This window comes from Silene latifolia, chromosome 3 (assembly GCF_048544455.1).
Source record: "Silene latifolia isolate original U9 population chromosome 3, ASM4854445v1, whole genome shotgun sequence".
NCBI classification, from domain to species: Eukaryota; Viridiplantae; Streptophyta; class Magnoliopsida; order Caryophyllales; family Caryophyllaceae; genus Silene; species Silene latifolia.
This window is the reverse complement of record NC_133528.1, coordinates 23688904-23706621: the sequence shown is the minus strand read 5'-3', so window position 1 is coordinate 23706621 and position 17718 is coordinate 23688904. Positions and strand designations below refer to the sequence as shown.

The following is a 17718-nucleotide window of genomic DNA, read 5'->3' as shown; positions in this document are numbered from 1 at the left end:
TATGTATGTGAAATCACCCAACAATAAACAGTGGTGGAATTAAGGAAGGGCTAGTATGGTTGATGTTATAACAAAAACAAGAAAGAACAAATAAAAGAACAATAAAGACGCAAACGCATAGATTTACGTGGTTCACTAACGGTGTGTTAGCTTCGTCCACAGGGTAGAAGGGAGAGTTTTATTGATTTGTGAGGAGTTTTCAGATTACAGATTCAGACGGTATGACTGCTAGGTAGAGGCTTAGAGAGTTTATATAATATTTTCTAAGACCTAATACAGAATGACCTAATAAAAGACCAAGACAGACCTAGCACAATAACAGATACGGATACCGCATAGTCGTTCGAACGACGACTAACAGAATCAAGGCACAAACGCAACAGTTGCGGTGGGCTAGGTGCTGACCGGTGAAAATTTCAATCATAATCAAATTTTCGAACTTTTTTAAAGTTTCTCTTTAACGATACCGATCCACCTCGCCTAATTTTAAATGGTGACTCCACCACAAAATAATGAGCTCGTTATGTATATTTGTTTAGTAATTTTGTTTCTTAAAGGATCAATCCATATTTTTAGGCTTTTAGTACTAATTCTTGTGCAATGCAGGTTTACACCAAAAATATATAAAACAATGTAGTAACTAACTTTTCATTTTAAGGATCACAATATCTGTATTAGTAATTTTCTTACAACGGTTGTAAGTTACAAATAATGACGGGGTGTTATACACCACTAACCCCCCAAAAAGTATTAATGTGAATGATTTTACACTCTCATTAAAAATTATTCTCGTTTACAAGTTAGATACAACGGTTGTAAACAAGAATTTTTGCCTAATCTCAGTCACACCACCACCAAGTTAATTTTTGCATACCTTGCCCGGCCTTGTCATATTAGCACCCTCATCAACCATTGTTTTAATTTCGATTCTCGCCAGCAACATATACTGCTCTTACCAATAACGTTTCATTCTTGGCAATATACACACATCCCCACACCCTACCGTCTTCTTAACCCAACCCGATCAACCACTCCATCATCACTAACTTTAATTTGGGTCCTCACTTACGCAAACCATCTATATCTCCGGCCACTTTAGCTATGATTCACTCAGATTTAGATAATTGTGTAATTAAAGTGTGTAAAGTGGGGGCATTGGGTAGTAAGGACGGAAGAAGGTGGATGTTGGTTGGCAGCTAGTTTTGCTATAGACGGATATAGTCTTGAAAATATATCTGTCTATAACTAAAGACGGGTCAAATAGCTTGAAAGTGGTGATATTTTTTGCCCCAACTTGTTGTTTGTGTTATTAGGAATGTGGTATTGTATTTGGCTCGTCTTTAGTTATAAATGGATATGTGCCGTCTATAATGAGATTTTGTGGTTGGTCCGTGGGATGGAAATGAACTTTTTGTGGGTGGTTATGGTTATTTGTTGTTCTATTTTATTTTGGGTTGTCTCAGTTAATTGTTGTTTTTTTTTTCTATTCTAGTATTGTATTTGATGAGCAATTTGGTCTTTTATACCCAACTTGGTCCATTTATTATCTTATATTAGCCCTCCCCCATTTTCTTAGTCTTTGTGCCAAAATCAAAGGACAAAAATTGACCGAAACGAAGGGAGTAATATCATTAAAGGTTAATTATATGATTAAATAAAAATAAAAATAAAAGATAAATAAGGAGGCATGTTGTCAATTAATAGAACAAATTGACTTAATAAAAGTTTATGGTTATAACGATGGTTAATGATAAAAGTTAGAGATACCACGTATATTTTAAAAAGAATGCACCTGGTAAAAATCGTTAAAAATTACTTGTATTTATTGTGTAAGAGCTACCACAATAATCTTACCACAAAGTAGTTTCTTTATAAGAATTTGTGCCTTTAAAATTAAGCCAAAATCTAGGTACCAAATTTGAATAAAGAAGGCTCCTCAATACTTCAAATGGCCAAGTCAAATTACAACGTAATCCCACTCTTTTACATCTTAATCAGCGTAAACACGACCAAATTTTAAATCGTTTTTAGTTGGTATAGTCCTTTGAGTCATTGACCATGTAACAGTAACTATGCGAATTGTAGGTTTAACTTAAGCCTACATTTTTTTCTTTATTTAACTATGTACTCCGTGTTTATTTATTCTCACGTTTTAATACGGAGTATGTTTTTTCAATTTCATCGTATTTTCTACCATTGTACGGAGTAATTTGAGTAAGTTTCATGTAAAGTTGTAAGGCGGTCTTACAATAAACACAAGTTACCTTATAAAACAATTCTGCAATTGAAAGTGAAAAAACCTAAAGAAAATTTGGAATATAAAATAGTCAAAAATAATACACAAATAAAAAGGGTCGTGATCAACTAAAAAATTAGTCTTCGTACTATAAAATACAGTAGTCGTTATTAGCATTATACAAAGGAGTCGTTTGGTTCACCATGGGAAGATAGAATTCCCGGAAAGATTAAATTCATGTGAAGTCGAAAATGATGTGAATTGTAAAAATCTTGTTTGGTTGGATGTGAGAACTTGACTTCATGTGGGAACTCCCACTACTATGTAAGTGACTTCCTACATTATGTAGGAATTGGAGTTTCATAGGAAGTTCTATTTCTCATAAATTGGGCAACAAATAAACCTTCATTTAGCTACTTCCCATGATTTTCTAATTCTTATAAATTTGGAAGGCAACTAAACAACCCCAAAGATTACTGAAAATGAATAGAGAATATAAGAATTAAAAACTTGTATGACGAATAAAATATTACCTAACCGCCTCCTATGAAAATTAAAAATAAAGATTCTACAAAATATGTTTCAAATTGTTTGGAGTAATTTTTTCTTTTTCTAAAACGAATACTTTGTTGTATAGAAAAATAAAAAGAATAGTATAAAATATGTAACATTGCTCTATCATACACGTACCCACAGGCCACTACCCAAGACTTAGAAAAGGACCATAATTAAATAATTCCGTCCCCTAAATTTCCTGAGAGACGGTCTCTTTTTAAGCCTTTTGTGAATTCCGTAAACACACGTACGAAGCCGACTTATTTCTCCCATTCACTCCTACTATATATACAACCACTTCTTACTCTTCCCTCATAATTCAACACATCTCTCTTCCAAAAACTTTTACAAAAAAATCACAAAAAATAATATAATCTTCTTAATTATTATATCTTTATTATAAATCTTCAACAAAAAATTCCAAAAAAAAAAGATGAAGGTAAAGAAAGGATGGATGGTGGTGCAAGTAGGGTTAGAAGAAGAAGAAGGTGAAAATGGTCATCAAAGATTAGAGATACCAATAAATTTGATATATCATCCTTTGTTTATGAATCTGTTGGATAGAGCTCGTGAAGTTTACGGGTACCATGTCGACGGACCGCTGAAGCGGCCTTGTTCCATTGATGATTTTCTTGATCTTCGATGGCGAATTGAGAGGGAAAATAACTCAACTATTCATCCTGCTCATCAACAACATAATAGTAGTAATCATCATCATCATCATCATCGTCATTACGTTAATCATGCTTTGTCTTTTCGCTCTTGTTAGTAAGTATATTGAATATTTGAATGTGTTAGAGAGAGGTTTATTTTGTAGTCTGATTCATGCTTCTCCAACGCTATATTCAATAAAGCTCATCATCTACTTTACTTTCTTGTATATTTTCTTGCCCTTTCTTTATTTTCTTGGCTTTTATATTATATCAATTCAAATATGAGTACACCAAGTACATGATTACAGTGGTGGAATTAGGGAGACTAGCAGAGTTTTAGGGACACTAGTACTCGTGCCCGCTCGTGGATTGAAATTTCAAAGTTTTTATCATAATTTTCCAATCTTTTTTCGAGTTTTTCTTGTAACATTACCTGTTGTTCATGGTAATGCCCTGTCTGAGTTTAAATTCGGACTCTTTCATTAACAATAAAGAACTTGTGTGTTTTTTAGTAGTTTCGTTCCTTGAATCTTGTGATTATCAAAGGATTCGCACTTATGTATAGGCTTGTAGTACTAAATCTTGTGCAACACGGCCTTACACAAAAAAAAATTATAGGTGAATAATCGTATTTTTTAAATCATGTATGTAATGTATGTGCCATGTACTATGTAGTACTTCTATGTGTACTTGGATCATTTGCCAATGTATTTTATTAATTTTAATTAATTTAATTTATGATTTATGTTATAAAGTCGTTACTGTGGGTGGATGCTAAAGAATATTAAAGATAAGTAGTGAAAGGTGTAGATGTCCCAGCCAAGAAGAAAAAAACAATAATGAGTGTGGTGTTGGGTCTCGAATGTTGACTTTATAATGTGAAAATTCTAGTGTTATTATTCCACGCATGCTTTGTATCTAGAAGCCCTATACTATATATATCCTCTCGATTTAATTGTTGCCATTTCCAATTCATTAAGATGAAGACTTCTTTATGATTTTGGTCTATTTTCAAAGATGGGAGTAAGTATATTGAAAATGACAATATTTAAATTTGGTGGTTGTATGATATTCGAAAGACTCTCGAATCAGTTATGACTTATGAAACTCCGGTTTAATTAAAGTATCTTACATTTTAACATGTCTTTTTAAGACGGAATTAGCTATCTAAAGTGAGATCTACTATATTATTTATAGGTAAATTAGTAAATTGGTAACATACTAACATGTCCTCATAGAATTTCGGAGTAAAGTCGCTATCCTTCGTAATTGTTTTGCTATGTGCATATAAAAAACACAAAATTATAAGCGAACAATACATCTCATGTACGCAAAGCCGATATCCCATGTAATGGCTTTACCCTTATGCATAACACAATACATGATACGGTTTTTAAAATTGTACTGGGCATACGATTTTGCTCATCCCTACTGTAACGTAATTTTATAGAGAACCAATAGACATAGAGTGATTCCTTCTATAAAGAGCCCAAGCAATCCTTAAGAATGCAGGCCCCATAGAGCAAGGCTCATAAAACTCTTCTTTTTGCCAATTTGTAAATGTTACTCTTAGGGTCCGTTTGGATACAATTTTAGGAGGGAAAGGGAGGGGAGGGGGAGTGAGGGGAGGTGAAGGGAGGGGAGAAAAGGGGAGGGCAAATGGAATGTGGGTGTTTGGATAACAAAAATTATGAAGGGAAATGGAAGGGGAGGAAGGAGGGAGATGAAGAATGGATGGAGGATTGAAGGATGGTAGTGGTATAATTAGAGTCCAAATAATGTTTTCTTTCCAAATCTTGCCACCCTTGGAAAGATTATAATTTGTTCTATAGGAGGGAAAATAAGTCCTCTCATTTCTCTCCCCTTCCATTTCCTTTCTCCCATATTTTTTATCCAAACAAAGGAAATTAAATCCCTCCCTTTCCCTCCCCTCCCCTTCTCTCCAATTCCTTCAATCCAAACGGACCCTTAATTTGCTTCCCATAAACATACATTTGGATCAATTTTTCAATAGGGGGGACAATTTAGAAACATATCTACTAAGTACTAAATGACTCTTCTTTGGGTACAGATCAAAATAAAACCATAGCAAAATAAATCTATACCTCCTTATTTTTGCAAGCTAGTGTTTTCCGTTAAAAAAAAGCGATAAAATATTATTGGATTACGCTAATTTTTCGGGTGTAAAGGGAGTCATAAGGGCGATTTTAATGCTGATTACAATCCGACATATTATACTCTCATATATTTTCCTTTCCATTTCCCTCTTTGAGAGCCTTGAGCTCTTCAACAAGTGAATATGCATCTTGATAGGAAGACCCTCCTTGTTGAATAGCCATTTCACACTTCTTAGCATACTCTTTCACCTTTCTCCTCATTTCATCCACCTCCTCCCCACCACTCATCATCTTCCTCACGGCCGCCTCGAGTTTATCTCGTGTGACCGTGACCTTTGGTGGCGCATTTGATACCACCCACTCCTCATTCCCAACCCTAATCCCAACCTTCATCACATCCACCATAAAACTCTCAATATAGAATTGATCCAACGTGAGCGGGCATGTGATCACGGGCACCCCATTACTAATCCCTTCAAGTGACGAGTTCCATCCACAATGCGTCACAAACGCACCCAAACTAACATGATTCAATATCACCAATTGGGGTGCCCACCCTTTAATTACTAGCCCTTGGTTCGATTCCTTTATTCGAGCCTCGAACCCTTCAGGAAACCAACCGTCTTCACTTTGGTCCTTAAACAAATTGGGCCTTAGGTGGACCCAAATAAAGGGTTGACCCGAACCCTCAAGCCCGTAGGCAATTTCATGAAATTGCTCCTTACTCAAGTTAGCTTCACTGCCGAAGCTAACATACACAACGGAATTAACCTCTTTTGACCCGAGCCACTCGAGAATACTTTCTTTCACCGTAGATTGAACCTTCGAGTCACTATTATTCCTCGTCGAGTATAAACTCGCCGGACCCACCATACAAACCCGACTAGCTCCGACTGCATTTTGTGCTGCGGAGCGATATTCACCTTCCAAATCAGAACAACTATTTACAACCACTGCGTAACTCCTCTTACACGTCTTTTTAATCAAATTAATCGGTAAAAACTCGTCCTTAGTCTCGCCATTATTCGCCCTATGCCAGACAGGTAACCGCAACCTAGTGAACCAAACTTGATCATTCATTTCCGACCCACCAAGAAGGAACGGTTCCTCATCCGAGCCTACATTATGCTGGGGCTTGAGCCGGGTCAAGCAATCCTCAGCCCAAAGTAAGAACAAACTCGTGCTGTGGAACACAACCCACGGGACGCTGGCATCATCAGCGATATCCAGCGTCCACGAATGCATCAAATCACAAACGAAACAATCAGGACGAGAATCCGTAAGCAACATTTCAAGTGGCTTCTTAAGGTTCTTGAAGGCAGTCAAGACCTTGGTTCTTTGGTCATGAGACAAAGTGTCAAGGAAGTTTTCGTCCTCGTCAGGTAGGCCTAAGTCGAGGGTATGGAAGGAAATGTTGTAGCCTGCTTCACGGTCATGGTCAATGGAGGATTGGAAAAGTAAAGCGGTTTTAGGAGTGGTGATGATGGTGGCTTGAACATTAGGATGAGATGAAGCGAAGAATCGAGCAATGTCGATCATGGGAAGAAGATGGCCTCCTGCTATGTATGGGAAGAAATACATCTTCACTTTGCTATTGCTGTTACTTGTGTTCATTTTCTCTAGGATTGATTTTTCTCAAGTTTTTTTTGTTTTTGTTTTATTATGAAGTAAGCATTTCGAAGCAGCTATAATAAGTGTGATGACAAATGGGTTTGAGCTCGTGGTTCACGTGGGGTGCGTGGGCATTGGGCAAGGGTGAAAGGTAACATCTTTTTCCTTTGACTATTGCAAGGACTGGAACTGGCACTATCATAATATTTGCAAATTTATTCAGCTTAAGAGTAAAAAACAATATGGTTTATTCATATGTTTGATTATGAATGTAATAAGGGCTCTAAGAGCCTAAATATCGATTCATCTTTTTACCGCTGCCAAAAACAATAGTGCTAAATCCGCTAATGATTTTTTTCTTTTTAATCTTATCTTTTGTTCTCACATACTCCGTATATGTTATTTTGTATTTTATTTGTTTCTGGGCGAGAAAAGCTGGAAACAAAAGTAAACAATAATAACTTGGGCACAAGCTTGAGAAAATTCGAGTCGAGTCTACTTTCTTATAGTCTATACAAACGATAATTCTTAAAGTTGTGGTCAGTTTTTAAAGTGATAGTCATACATACTCTCCAACAATTGTGTCCTGTAGATATATGTTACTCTGAAATGGTATGGTTCCAAAGAAGAAAAAAACTCTATGGAGTGCAAAACAAAAGGCATAAATGAAATCACAGTCGACACAAGGCACAAAGGAAGAGCACAAGAGAAGATTATCGTCAACGTCAATATCCCATTTTTGGTATGAGACACAGGTTATGCTACACAAGGACTGGGCAAATGATCCCAAACTCCCAACTTATACTCTCGCACAATGCAAAGAGGTCATCCTCGGCAGAGATCCAATACGAGTAAATGAATGGACGCTTACAAAGAAAAAGGAAGGCAAAAACATAGAAATTTACAGCACCCAGCAATTAACATGAATAACTTGGAAGACACATTATATAGGGACTCTGCAAGCCGTGTAAGATATTCGTACTCTTGTGTATAATCACTACACAATTACATCACCTAATCTCAAAAAACCAACCTATATACTCTGTATATATATGCCGTCAAAAAACCACACCAAAATTCGCTCCATTTTATGGGCCAAAAGTGAAACTATACCTTTTTTATACGACTGCGTACCTTTCATGGTTGCTACGTCAAAAGAAGAGGTAAGAGGAACCGAGACAGTCTCTCTCCTATCCTGTACTGCTTGTTAGGACTAGATGGGAACATTAGTGCTAGAGAAACCGAGCAAAAAGATAAAAGGGTGGTTGCGTAAATTTACACTATGAAAGACGTAGAGCTATCTGCTCAAGCAACACTCGCTTCTGAGAGGAGTTGATGATGCCTTTACACTCAGCATCCAACAAAACTTCTGACATAATGGCGGCTGCAAGGGCTTTTGGTTCCTCAGATGTCTTCCTTAACATAAACACCTACAAATCACAAATTACCAAAACAATAAGATGCACTGTCACTACTTTAATATAATGGAGGCAACTTGTATTTATCCCGTGGAGGAAATTTTTTGGGGGATGTGGTAATATCTTCAACATTAAAAGCCAAGAAATCCCATGTTAGTGGAGTCAGGTATTTGATCCATAAAGCAAGCGCGTAAGATGGTTTACGGAGATATCAGGACATGGCAATTTACACTAGTGAGAAAATGACAATCAATCACCTAAGCCTGTTCTTTCCGTCTGAGAATTGTATTGATTGAACATTGAAGCTGAATTGAACAGGTTGGAATAATTTTGATATGTATCGACAAAAGCTGAATTAAATAATCATAGATATAACAACTTGACACAATGAAATGAAGAACTGTATTTATTAAAGAAAGATTGATTTGATTTAAGTTGAACTCAATCCAAATGAAACGAACATACTTTAATTCTGGATGATCAGACCAACTAAATTTCCGATTGGCACTTAACAGCATATCCCAAAAAGACAAGAGAACCAAGAAGAGTAATTTGTTTCACATGGTACCTGTTTATTGTGCGAGATTTCTAGGCAGCCAGGCTTCAAAATAAATGGTTCTCCATCTATTTGAACTGGAAAAGGGCTGGAAATATGTATTCTTATAAAACTCCCCTGGGCCAACCTTCTGGCTTGAGAAAGGCCAACCTGTACACACAAGAAAGTATCAGCACCTGATCAATATTCAATAATCCAGTCACATGGCTAAGCTAATACTTCCCCTGTTCACTCCCATTCACTACATTACTCAAACTATGTACCCCGGATTTTGAAAAATGTAGTGAAATGGCTTGAATAGAGCACGTAGCAAATTGGAGGAACAGCTCACTAAGGGGACACACGTGAAGAGAATACGCCATTGGAACTTCAAAAAATACTTGCATCTACTTCTATGGTTTCCAAATTATAGCTGCAAGATCATTTATACAATGTACTAGAAGCTCCCTTTGATGGCCAGAGGATGACGGGTCTCGGGTGAACATGGTAACAGCTTGATATATGTTTCTACCACACTTCTAAGAATTACAACAGTTATGTAATTGGCAAGTACAATAGACTAAATACACCACGTCAATAACCCTATTTATTAAATGAGGAACGAGGAATACAGCATTACATGGTTTCATTGTATAGATACAACTAGTAATATTAACATAGGAAGTATGATTTAGTACCTGCAGTTTCCCAAGGTGCCATGCTCCAGAGACGCAGACAACCTCGAGCATTTTATCATGCATGGACTGACGAGTGAAGTCATCATCATGCTCACAGTCATTTTGCCAAAGGTCTACACCACCCATGTAGCTACCGATGTTGAGAACAATTAATCCTTCAGCATCCTACAAGGGTAAGAAATTAAAATCATCAATTTAATTACCATATTACTGGTGTTATAAAAGGAAGGAAGTTGATAGCTTCATACTGCCAATGTAAGTTTTAGATCCATAAAATTAAAGTGGGTAGTTACCACAAACCTTAGGTATTGAAATGTCTTTCCCATCAACTTCAAGCCATACTTGCCATGGTAAATCGGCACATGCTCTATCCATCATATCTCTGGCACCTTCCCTAGCATACCGCAACTTGTTCACAAACTGCCAAGAACTATTAATCAGTACACATTAACATAAAAGGATGATGATCTATATTTCTAGTTCATCCCCCACTATGCTCCGTAAGTTGAACTTTGCTTGGCTATCTTAAGAAAATACGGAAAATGCTATTATAAAGTGATTTTAATGCCTAATGGTAAAAATGATTTGCAAAGCACGCAGAGATAGAACTGAAAATGAGGTAGAAAAAGTTGATAGCACTCGAGATAACTGAAAAGTGAAAACTATTCCCTCTAGGCTCCAGCCAAATAATAATATCCCTAGTTCCTGTTAAGGTTGTCCAAAAACAATTGTTGCTTCTCTAAATCTAGTGAAATAGAATAATGATGAACACATGTTTCCCCTAGTTAAGTATTTTGCAAGTACTATATTCCATTCCAATTATACTACCTGCATTTTATTTTGGTCAAAGGGTAATGATGCTATTTCATCACTTTGACCTTTATTCAAAGGAGGACTATAGGAAATAGGGTGGAGGGAGTAATATAAAACCATGCATGGAAACAGCCAGGAAAGTATCCACAAGGAAAAGCTAGCAGGCAGTTGAAAAAATAACAGAGGTAGTTAGGCACCAACCAGCTCAAAGTACAATCTGCAATTTAGTTTTAAGCAAACGCTTGGCATCATGACATGCACTTGTGAACATAATAAAAACTGCATGATGAAAGGGAATTTTATATAACATGTCACAATTGATCATGAGTGCATAATACAGGAGACAGGACAAGACACACAAAGGCTCAGACTATAGACTATTTTACATTTCTGGTATGTGTGTGTGCGAAGTTAAGGAGGAGCATAGCAGCGGATGGGTGGGTAGAGAAGATATGCCATTACCTGACTGTAATACTTCTCAGGATTTTCCTCCCGATTGACATGAAATTCATAAGCGACCTTTGCATCACATCCAATGCCTGTAATTTGTAATAAAAATGAATAAGAGATTGAAGCCAATTGTGAGAAGAGAAATAAAAGCGATGACCTTGATAAGTACCTAGATAGTTCATCATATATTTTGAGTGTACTTTATTTGGCTCCTCATTTGGGGTTTCTTCTTTGATGTCAACTTTCCAGCGATCCACAACTGTGACTGCTGCATGATTAACATCATGCAAAATGTTGCTTAAACCAGGTCCCTCAAATTTGGAGAAACCTCCTCCCCATTGTAGAACCCTTGCAAGATCATTTCCTGTACCCAGCGGCAGGATAGAGACAGGGGGAGGTGACTCAAAGTTCAACTTCTGAATTGCATCAAGAACCCATGCAACAGTACCATCTCCACCGCATACTAATACTCTGAAGTTTGGTACACTGCTAAATAACTTCAAACCAGCCTCCGGACCCTGGGAGGAATTCAGTTCCAAGACCTGACACGGAAAGGTAATAAGATGATACTAAATCACAGTATAGTGCAAAGAGAAACCTATCGAATTGCCATAAGATGAGGAATTTAGTAAATCAAAGAATAATTCCAAAAATGATGTACACTTCCAAGTTCCAAGTAAAGGCGGAGAAAATATTTTCATATAAAACAATATGGACACCCCTTAGGCCGGCCTCTACTTTGGGTAACTAAGAAAAGTGAGAACTGTTCAGGCGTCGGGGGGAAATAACGGTGTGCTCAACCTAGAGTATTAGGTACTGATGGTTACGAATAAGGTATTAGCTATTGGATACGCTAAACCTCGCCCTCGAGTTTGAAATGCCTTTCCTCCTTCATTGTACATTTGTACCCACCTGATCACCTCTTATTAGACAAAAAAAAACTGCTCATACAAGTATTGCTACTCCAAAGTCTAAATTCTGGTCCTCTACTGCTTACAAGCATCAAGAAAGAAAATCTTATGAATAATAATTCTCCAAAAACCTTCCCAAAAGGAAGATGATAGCATATGACAGTCAACCATGCCCATAAATGCATTGCAGTTTCTATAAAACTGCAGGAAGTTTCCCTTGAGTAATAACTTCTGGATAGGAAAGTGACCTCAGTAAGTCATGGTAGTTACGGTATCTAAATGACCCACAAATTTAAGGATAGGTGGTAAAAGGTTCAAACTTCTTTGAAAGAAAGCATGGTGAAGGACTAATAGGGTGCTTTTCATGAAAATTGCAATTCTGAGACTGTCTTTGATGTCCATTACTTGGACAGGTAAAGTAGCAAAAGTATACAAACAAGATAGGTTGAGCATCATTTGGCAACGGAAAGACCAATTAGTTACCTGTGCAGGATTCAGCATCATATTCAATCTCCTCCTGAGAGAAGGTCCATTCTGGGCACCGCTTCGAGTATTGATAAAAACCAAGATAGGTTGAGCATCCTTTGGCAGGTCAACAAGCTTGTACTTCTTGGCTTTGCCATATGTCACTGTTCCACACTTCTTTTTTATAAATCCAGGATTAGGTCCCTTTAAAGCATGTGCTTTTGCATTTCTAGAGAGGAAGTCCATGTTTTTCTCACTATAACATTTTTTCAGAGAGGCTATGCCATTAAGCACATAACCCAGAGGGGAGTCAGAAGCATCCTGGAACTTATTGCTAAGAGAGCGAGCTGGTCCATTTTTGCCGCGTTGGCGTCTTTTTCGCATTTCTCCACGGATAGAAGATGCTATAAGTTCTTCTCTGATCGAACTAAAGCCTCTCAAGGATCCTCCATCAACTTCTTTCACACATAAAGGAGAAAGAATAATATCTCTATGAGGACCCAAATCGCAAACATCCCCCATGTCTTTGGACATCTTAGCGTGACATGAGACATGTATGAGACGCTGACACCACATGCAGTTCCATGTCGGAGAAGAGTTAAGCAAAGGGACGCCACAAGGCTCATCACAGTAAAAACAGAATGCAGAAGAATCAGGATTATCATCCATCTTGACCCATCTTTCTGACCAATGATGTTGCACATGGCCGTGACCAGCTTGGGCGAAACACTTGCAATCCTTTGCTGCATACTGTGAGCAATAGAAATGAGATGCTACCCCACAAACAGCACAACGATGAACAGGGGTGTTTAGAACCGCTTTTGTGCCTACGCATTGTGAAATTGACAGAGAAGTCAGACAAACGCAACACGTGGATGGATGTTCACCACCGCCATAGTCTTCTACCCATGTGTGATGTGACAGTGGCACCCTTAGCTTTTTCCATGCTTTTTTCTTCGCTCTGGCAGCAGCTTTAACCCAATTTAAAGATGTTTTCCTTTGCCACTTAAGGAACGCAAACACAAGAGCCAGAATCCCAAACGATCCCGTCACTAGCCATCCAAATAAAACAGGACCAAAAGCATCGGACACAGCCAATAACCTCGCGATCGAAAAATCAAAATCGAACATTGTGCCTCTAACTATAACATCAGTGTCTCCTTATAAACATCATGTACAAATACTCTCTGCACTTGAAGATCGGCAAGATCTGAACACAGCAATAACCGTACATAAGAAGTCACATTTACTTCAACTATAAAGCCAGTTTTATCATACTCAACTTCCCAATTCCTACATAAATGTTATTTAATATAAAAATTTCTAATTCTGACAACTGCAATGATAATACAATTAGTCTCACTATAGACGGATATATCCGTCGAAAGTGAAAGACGGGTCAAATATGCTTAAAGTGGTACATTTTTGGGCCCCACCATGCAACTGGTTGCTTGTCTTATGCTTAAAGTGGGTGGATATTTGGTCCGTCTATAACTATAGACAGATATTTCCCGTCTATAATGAGAATTTGTGATGATAATATTGGACATCGTCATAGTCAAAATCTAGGTAATTAACAAAATAAACACATAGCAGAAAGCCATTACCAGCTAAATAATGTTGAGAAACATAACACAATTTCAGAAAAATAATTAGCAATTTAATCCGCAAAAGCAACAGTATAATTTCTCTGTCTCTTTGAAAAACACAGTCACATAAAACAATAACACATCAGAAAACCAAAACTGGAAATTACACCGTTATTGCTCTCAAACAAATCGCAATAAAATTACAACATAATTCGAACACATAAACAATACGACAGGCAAAAATTAAAGCGGAAATAATACTGTGATTGATCTTAAAACAAATCTCAATCAATATTCAACATATTTCGAGCACATACATGATACATGACGCGAAAATTAAAGCGTAAATGATACTGTTATTGCTCTATAAAAAATCGCAATCAAAACTCGACATAATTCGACCTCATAAACAGTATGAGGTGCTAAATTTACATAGCGTGATTGATATCATACAAATCGCAATCATACTTCCACCACATAAACAATGCGACATGCGAAAATTACACATAGTGATTGATTTTAAACAAATATGATTCAGAATTAAACATAATTTGAATACAGAAACATACGTAATCAAAATTCAAAATAATTTGAACAGGTAAACAACACGACATGCGAAAATTAAAGCGAAATTACATACTGCGATTGATCTCGAACAAATCTCAATTAAAATTCAACATAATTAGAAGAGATCTATAGATCATAAGAGCATATCAAAAACAAAAACATCAATTTAAAAAAAAAAAAGAATAAAAAAAGGAAGAGTCAGGTTGAAGAAGGAGATACCGTAAAAGGAGAGAGAAGAAGAGCGAACGTGAGGAGAGAAGAAACGAAGGTGAAGAAGAATCGAAGATATTTTAATGGAGGAAATAGAGTAGTGGCGGTAAAAGGAAGTCGTATTATAAAATGAGGAAGAGAGGAGTCAAAAGAAAGCGAAATGTGGTGATTTGAGGTATTTTTATATTTGGAGAACGAAGGAATGTGGGGAGGGGAGGAAAGTGAGGAGTGGGATTTAAATAGTAAGCTGATTAAGTCTCTTTTAAGATGGATATATTCGTCGATATTAAAATGGGTTAAATATTATATCATTTGTGTATATAAGATAATTATATTATTTTTTTTTTTATGCATTTTGTTTTGTTTTATTTAATTACTTGATCCGTCTTAACTTTAGACAGGGCAGTCTTACTCGAAAATTAATGTTGTGGGAGAGGGACGTTTCATGCCAAATATACGCTTCCAACGCGGCGTGAGGGTGACTTGCTTGTTTTATGACTACGGACGGGTAGTACAGATGGATGTACACTCTTGTTACAACTACTTTGGTGCTCACTTGTCACTTTTACATTGTTTTCAAACCTTTGTTTTATTATGGGTTTAGGATTTAAGATTCAGGACTTGCCATATGGCAACCTGACAATTGTATGGGCAAATTAGATCTACACATCTCAGTCATGGTAACGTCGGTAAGCCCCCATGCTACCTTGTTTCCAAAATCGTCTGGTATGTACGATTTTTTAGAGTTGGTAAATGGGTTAATCCAATTGTGTATGGATCAGGTCGATTTAGGTTTGATCATTTTCAGTTTACAAATTATTCTATAGAACTGTCTTATAACATAAGATCAGCCCTTAACCCAAAAGTTCAAATAATAACTTATAACTCAATTTTTTAATCAAATAACCAAAAGCCCTAAAAAATTGAGCGATGATCCTTTGTCCCACTTTTGTGTCCCATTCTGTGTGTCACTCGACTTATCTTTTGACACATCATTTACTGCAAATAAAAAATATAAACCAAATATATTAATGCGTGTTGTTGTGTCAAAATGTGTATGGAGTGGGACTAGAGGCGGCAATCATTGACACGACCCGAAAACAAGACACGAACCCTACACGAAGTTAGCGGGTTAGGGTCAAGACGTTGTGACCCATTTAAGTAATTGGGTCGACACGACATGACACGAAACTTAAATGGGTCGGGTTAGGGTTGATGTCTTTTGACACGAACCTGACACGAATAACCCATTTATTTAAAATTGTCATAATATATTTGGCTTGAGTCAATAATTCAACAAAACAACTTAAGAATTAACATTTTCAGTCATCATGTTTGGGATATTAGGCTTATAATAAATCGTAGTTTGTTGTATTAGTTTATTGGGTTAAGCGGGTTAAGTGAGTGAAAAATGATCTGCTTAAAGATAAATGGGTTAAACAAGTCGGGTTGGGTTATAGAAAAATTAAATGGGTCGGGTTAGGGTTGAGACAAATGACCCGTTTATTTAATTTGGTCGGGTTAGGGTTAGGATTGGGGTAGTGGTGACCCGTTTAATATTGACACGAACACGAATACGACACGACCTTATCTGTTTACCAGGTCTAAGTGGGACATAGAATGGGATACCAAATGGGACAAACGATCCTCATTGCAAAAAAAATTAGTTATAGACATGTAAAAAAAAATATTTTATTCTAATAACCTAAAATTTTATAATAATAACTTGTATATTTAAATATATTAGTTTTTTATGCTTAAATATCGTGTTGTTAAAATAAAATTAAAAGTGACAATTACATTGATAAAATCAAATAACCAAGTCTCTTTTAAAACGGACACATCCGTTTGCATTTTATATCATCTCATTTGTGCAAATAAGACGATTACATTAATTTTCTATGCATTTTGATTATGTTTTATTCTAATTATTAACCCGTCATAAGTTTAATACATATATTTTTATTAGATGAAAATTAGTGTTGAGAGAGAGGGACGCCTCATAGTAATGCCAATATACGCATCCAACGCGGCGTGGTTTTTTGGGGGTTGGGAGATTTACCGACGATGTGAAGGTGACTTGCTTGTTTTATGACGGACGGGTAGTACACATGGTCACATGGTCACATGGATATACATTGTTGTTACAACTTACAACTACTCTGGAGGTGTATCAGTGTATGTGTGTCGTCACTTTTGACATTTTTTTTAAACTTTTGTTTTATTATTAGTTTAGATCCCGCGCAATGCACGGTATATATAGAGGTTTCATATTTTAGTATATTATTAGTATAGGCCTCGTGCAATTTATGCACGGTATATATGAAGTTTTACTTTTTAGTTTATAACTTGACAATTCATTAATTTTTTATACGTTCGTCATCTATATATTTTGATTTGAAAAAAAACTCAATATTGAAAAAGTAATCAACAGAATTGAGTAGGGTTAGAAATGTCTATTTTAATGAGATCATTTTTCATAATCATTTTATTTTAAAACATTTTATTTATTTTGTAATTTTTGTAATTTCGATCCGCAATTTCTTAAATTTTCTTAGAAAATCAATGAATTTTTTATTATAAAACCCGTGGAGGCAAATCTTGCAGATTGTGAGCATTTCAATTTATGAATATATCTAATTAAAAGATTATATCCATTTATAGTTCAAGATACACCTATAAAATAGACTATAATAATAATAACCCAATTTTAGATTCTAAAATTTTAGGCGGGAAAATTTAGAGTTCCAGCTATTCTTTTAGTAGATAGGGGATTTTAAGTAATCTTATCAGTAAATTTGCTAAGAGTTTGATTAATCAATATATCTATCTATATTAATAAAGGAAGCTTTTTTCGAGCGATTATAGAGAGTCCAACTTTAGTGAAAGA

The 17718-nt window shown here is 36.2% G+C and overlaps 3 protein-coding genes across 3 annotated transcripts; 1 reads left to right on the top strand and 2 right to left on the bottom strand.

Annotated features, from left to right (window-relative positions):
• The first annotated feature begins 3224 nt into the window (after positions 1 to 3224).
• LOC141648833 (auxin-induced protein X10A-like) lies at positions 3225 to 3560 on the top strand. The gene has a single exon (XM_074457544.1). The coding sequence runs from the start codon at positions 3225 to 3227 to the stop codon at positions 3558 to 3560; it is 336 nt and encodes a 111-aa protein (XP_074313645.1).
• A 2124-nt stretch (positions 3561 to 5684) lies between these two features.
• Positions 5685 to 7175, bottom strand: LOC141648832 (abscisate beta-glucosyltransferase-like). Its single transcript, XM_074457543.1, has one exon. The coding sequence runs from the start codon at positions 7173 to 7175 to the stop codon at positions 5685 to 5687; it is 1491 nt and encodes a 496-aa protein (XP_074313644.1).
• Positions 7176 to 8072: 897 nt separating this feature from the next.
• LOC141647389 (diacylglycerol kinase 2-like) lies at positions 8073 to 15038 on the bottom strand. Its single transcript, XM_074455540.1, has 8 exons — positions 14838 to 15038; positions 12481 to 13672; positions 11256 to 11628; positions 11099 to 11175; positions 10124 to 10243; positions 9824 to 9988; positions 9159 to 9296; positions 8073 to 8602 (listed from the first exon to the last, which is right to left on the bottom strand). The coding sequence occupies exons 2-8, from the start codon at positions 13591 to 13593 to the stop codon at positions 8453 to 8455; spliced, it is 2136 nt and encodes a 711-aa protein (XP_074311641.1). The 5' UTR covers positions 13594 to 13672; positions 14838 to 15038; the 3' UTR covers positions 8073 to 8452.
• Between the last annotated feature and the right edge of the window lie 2680 nt (positions 15039 to 17718).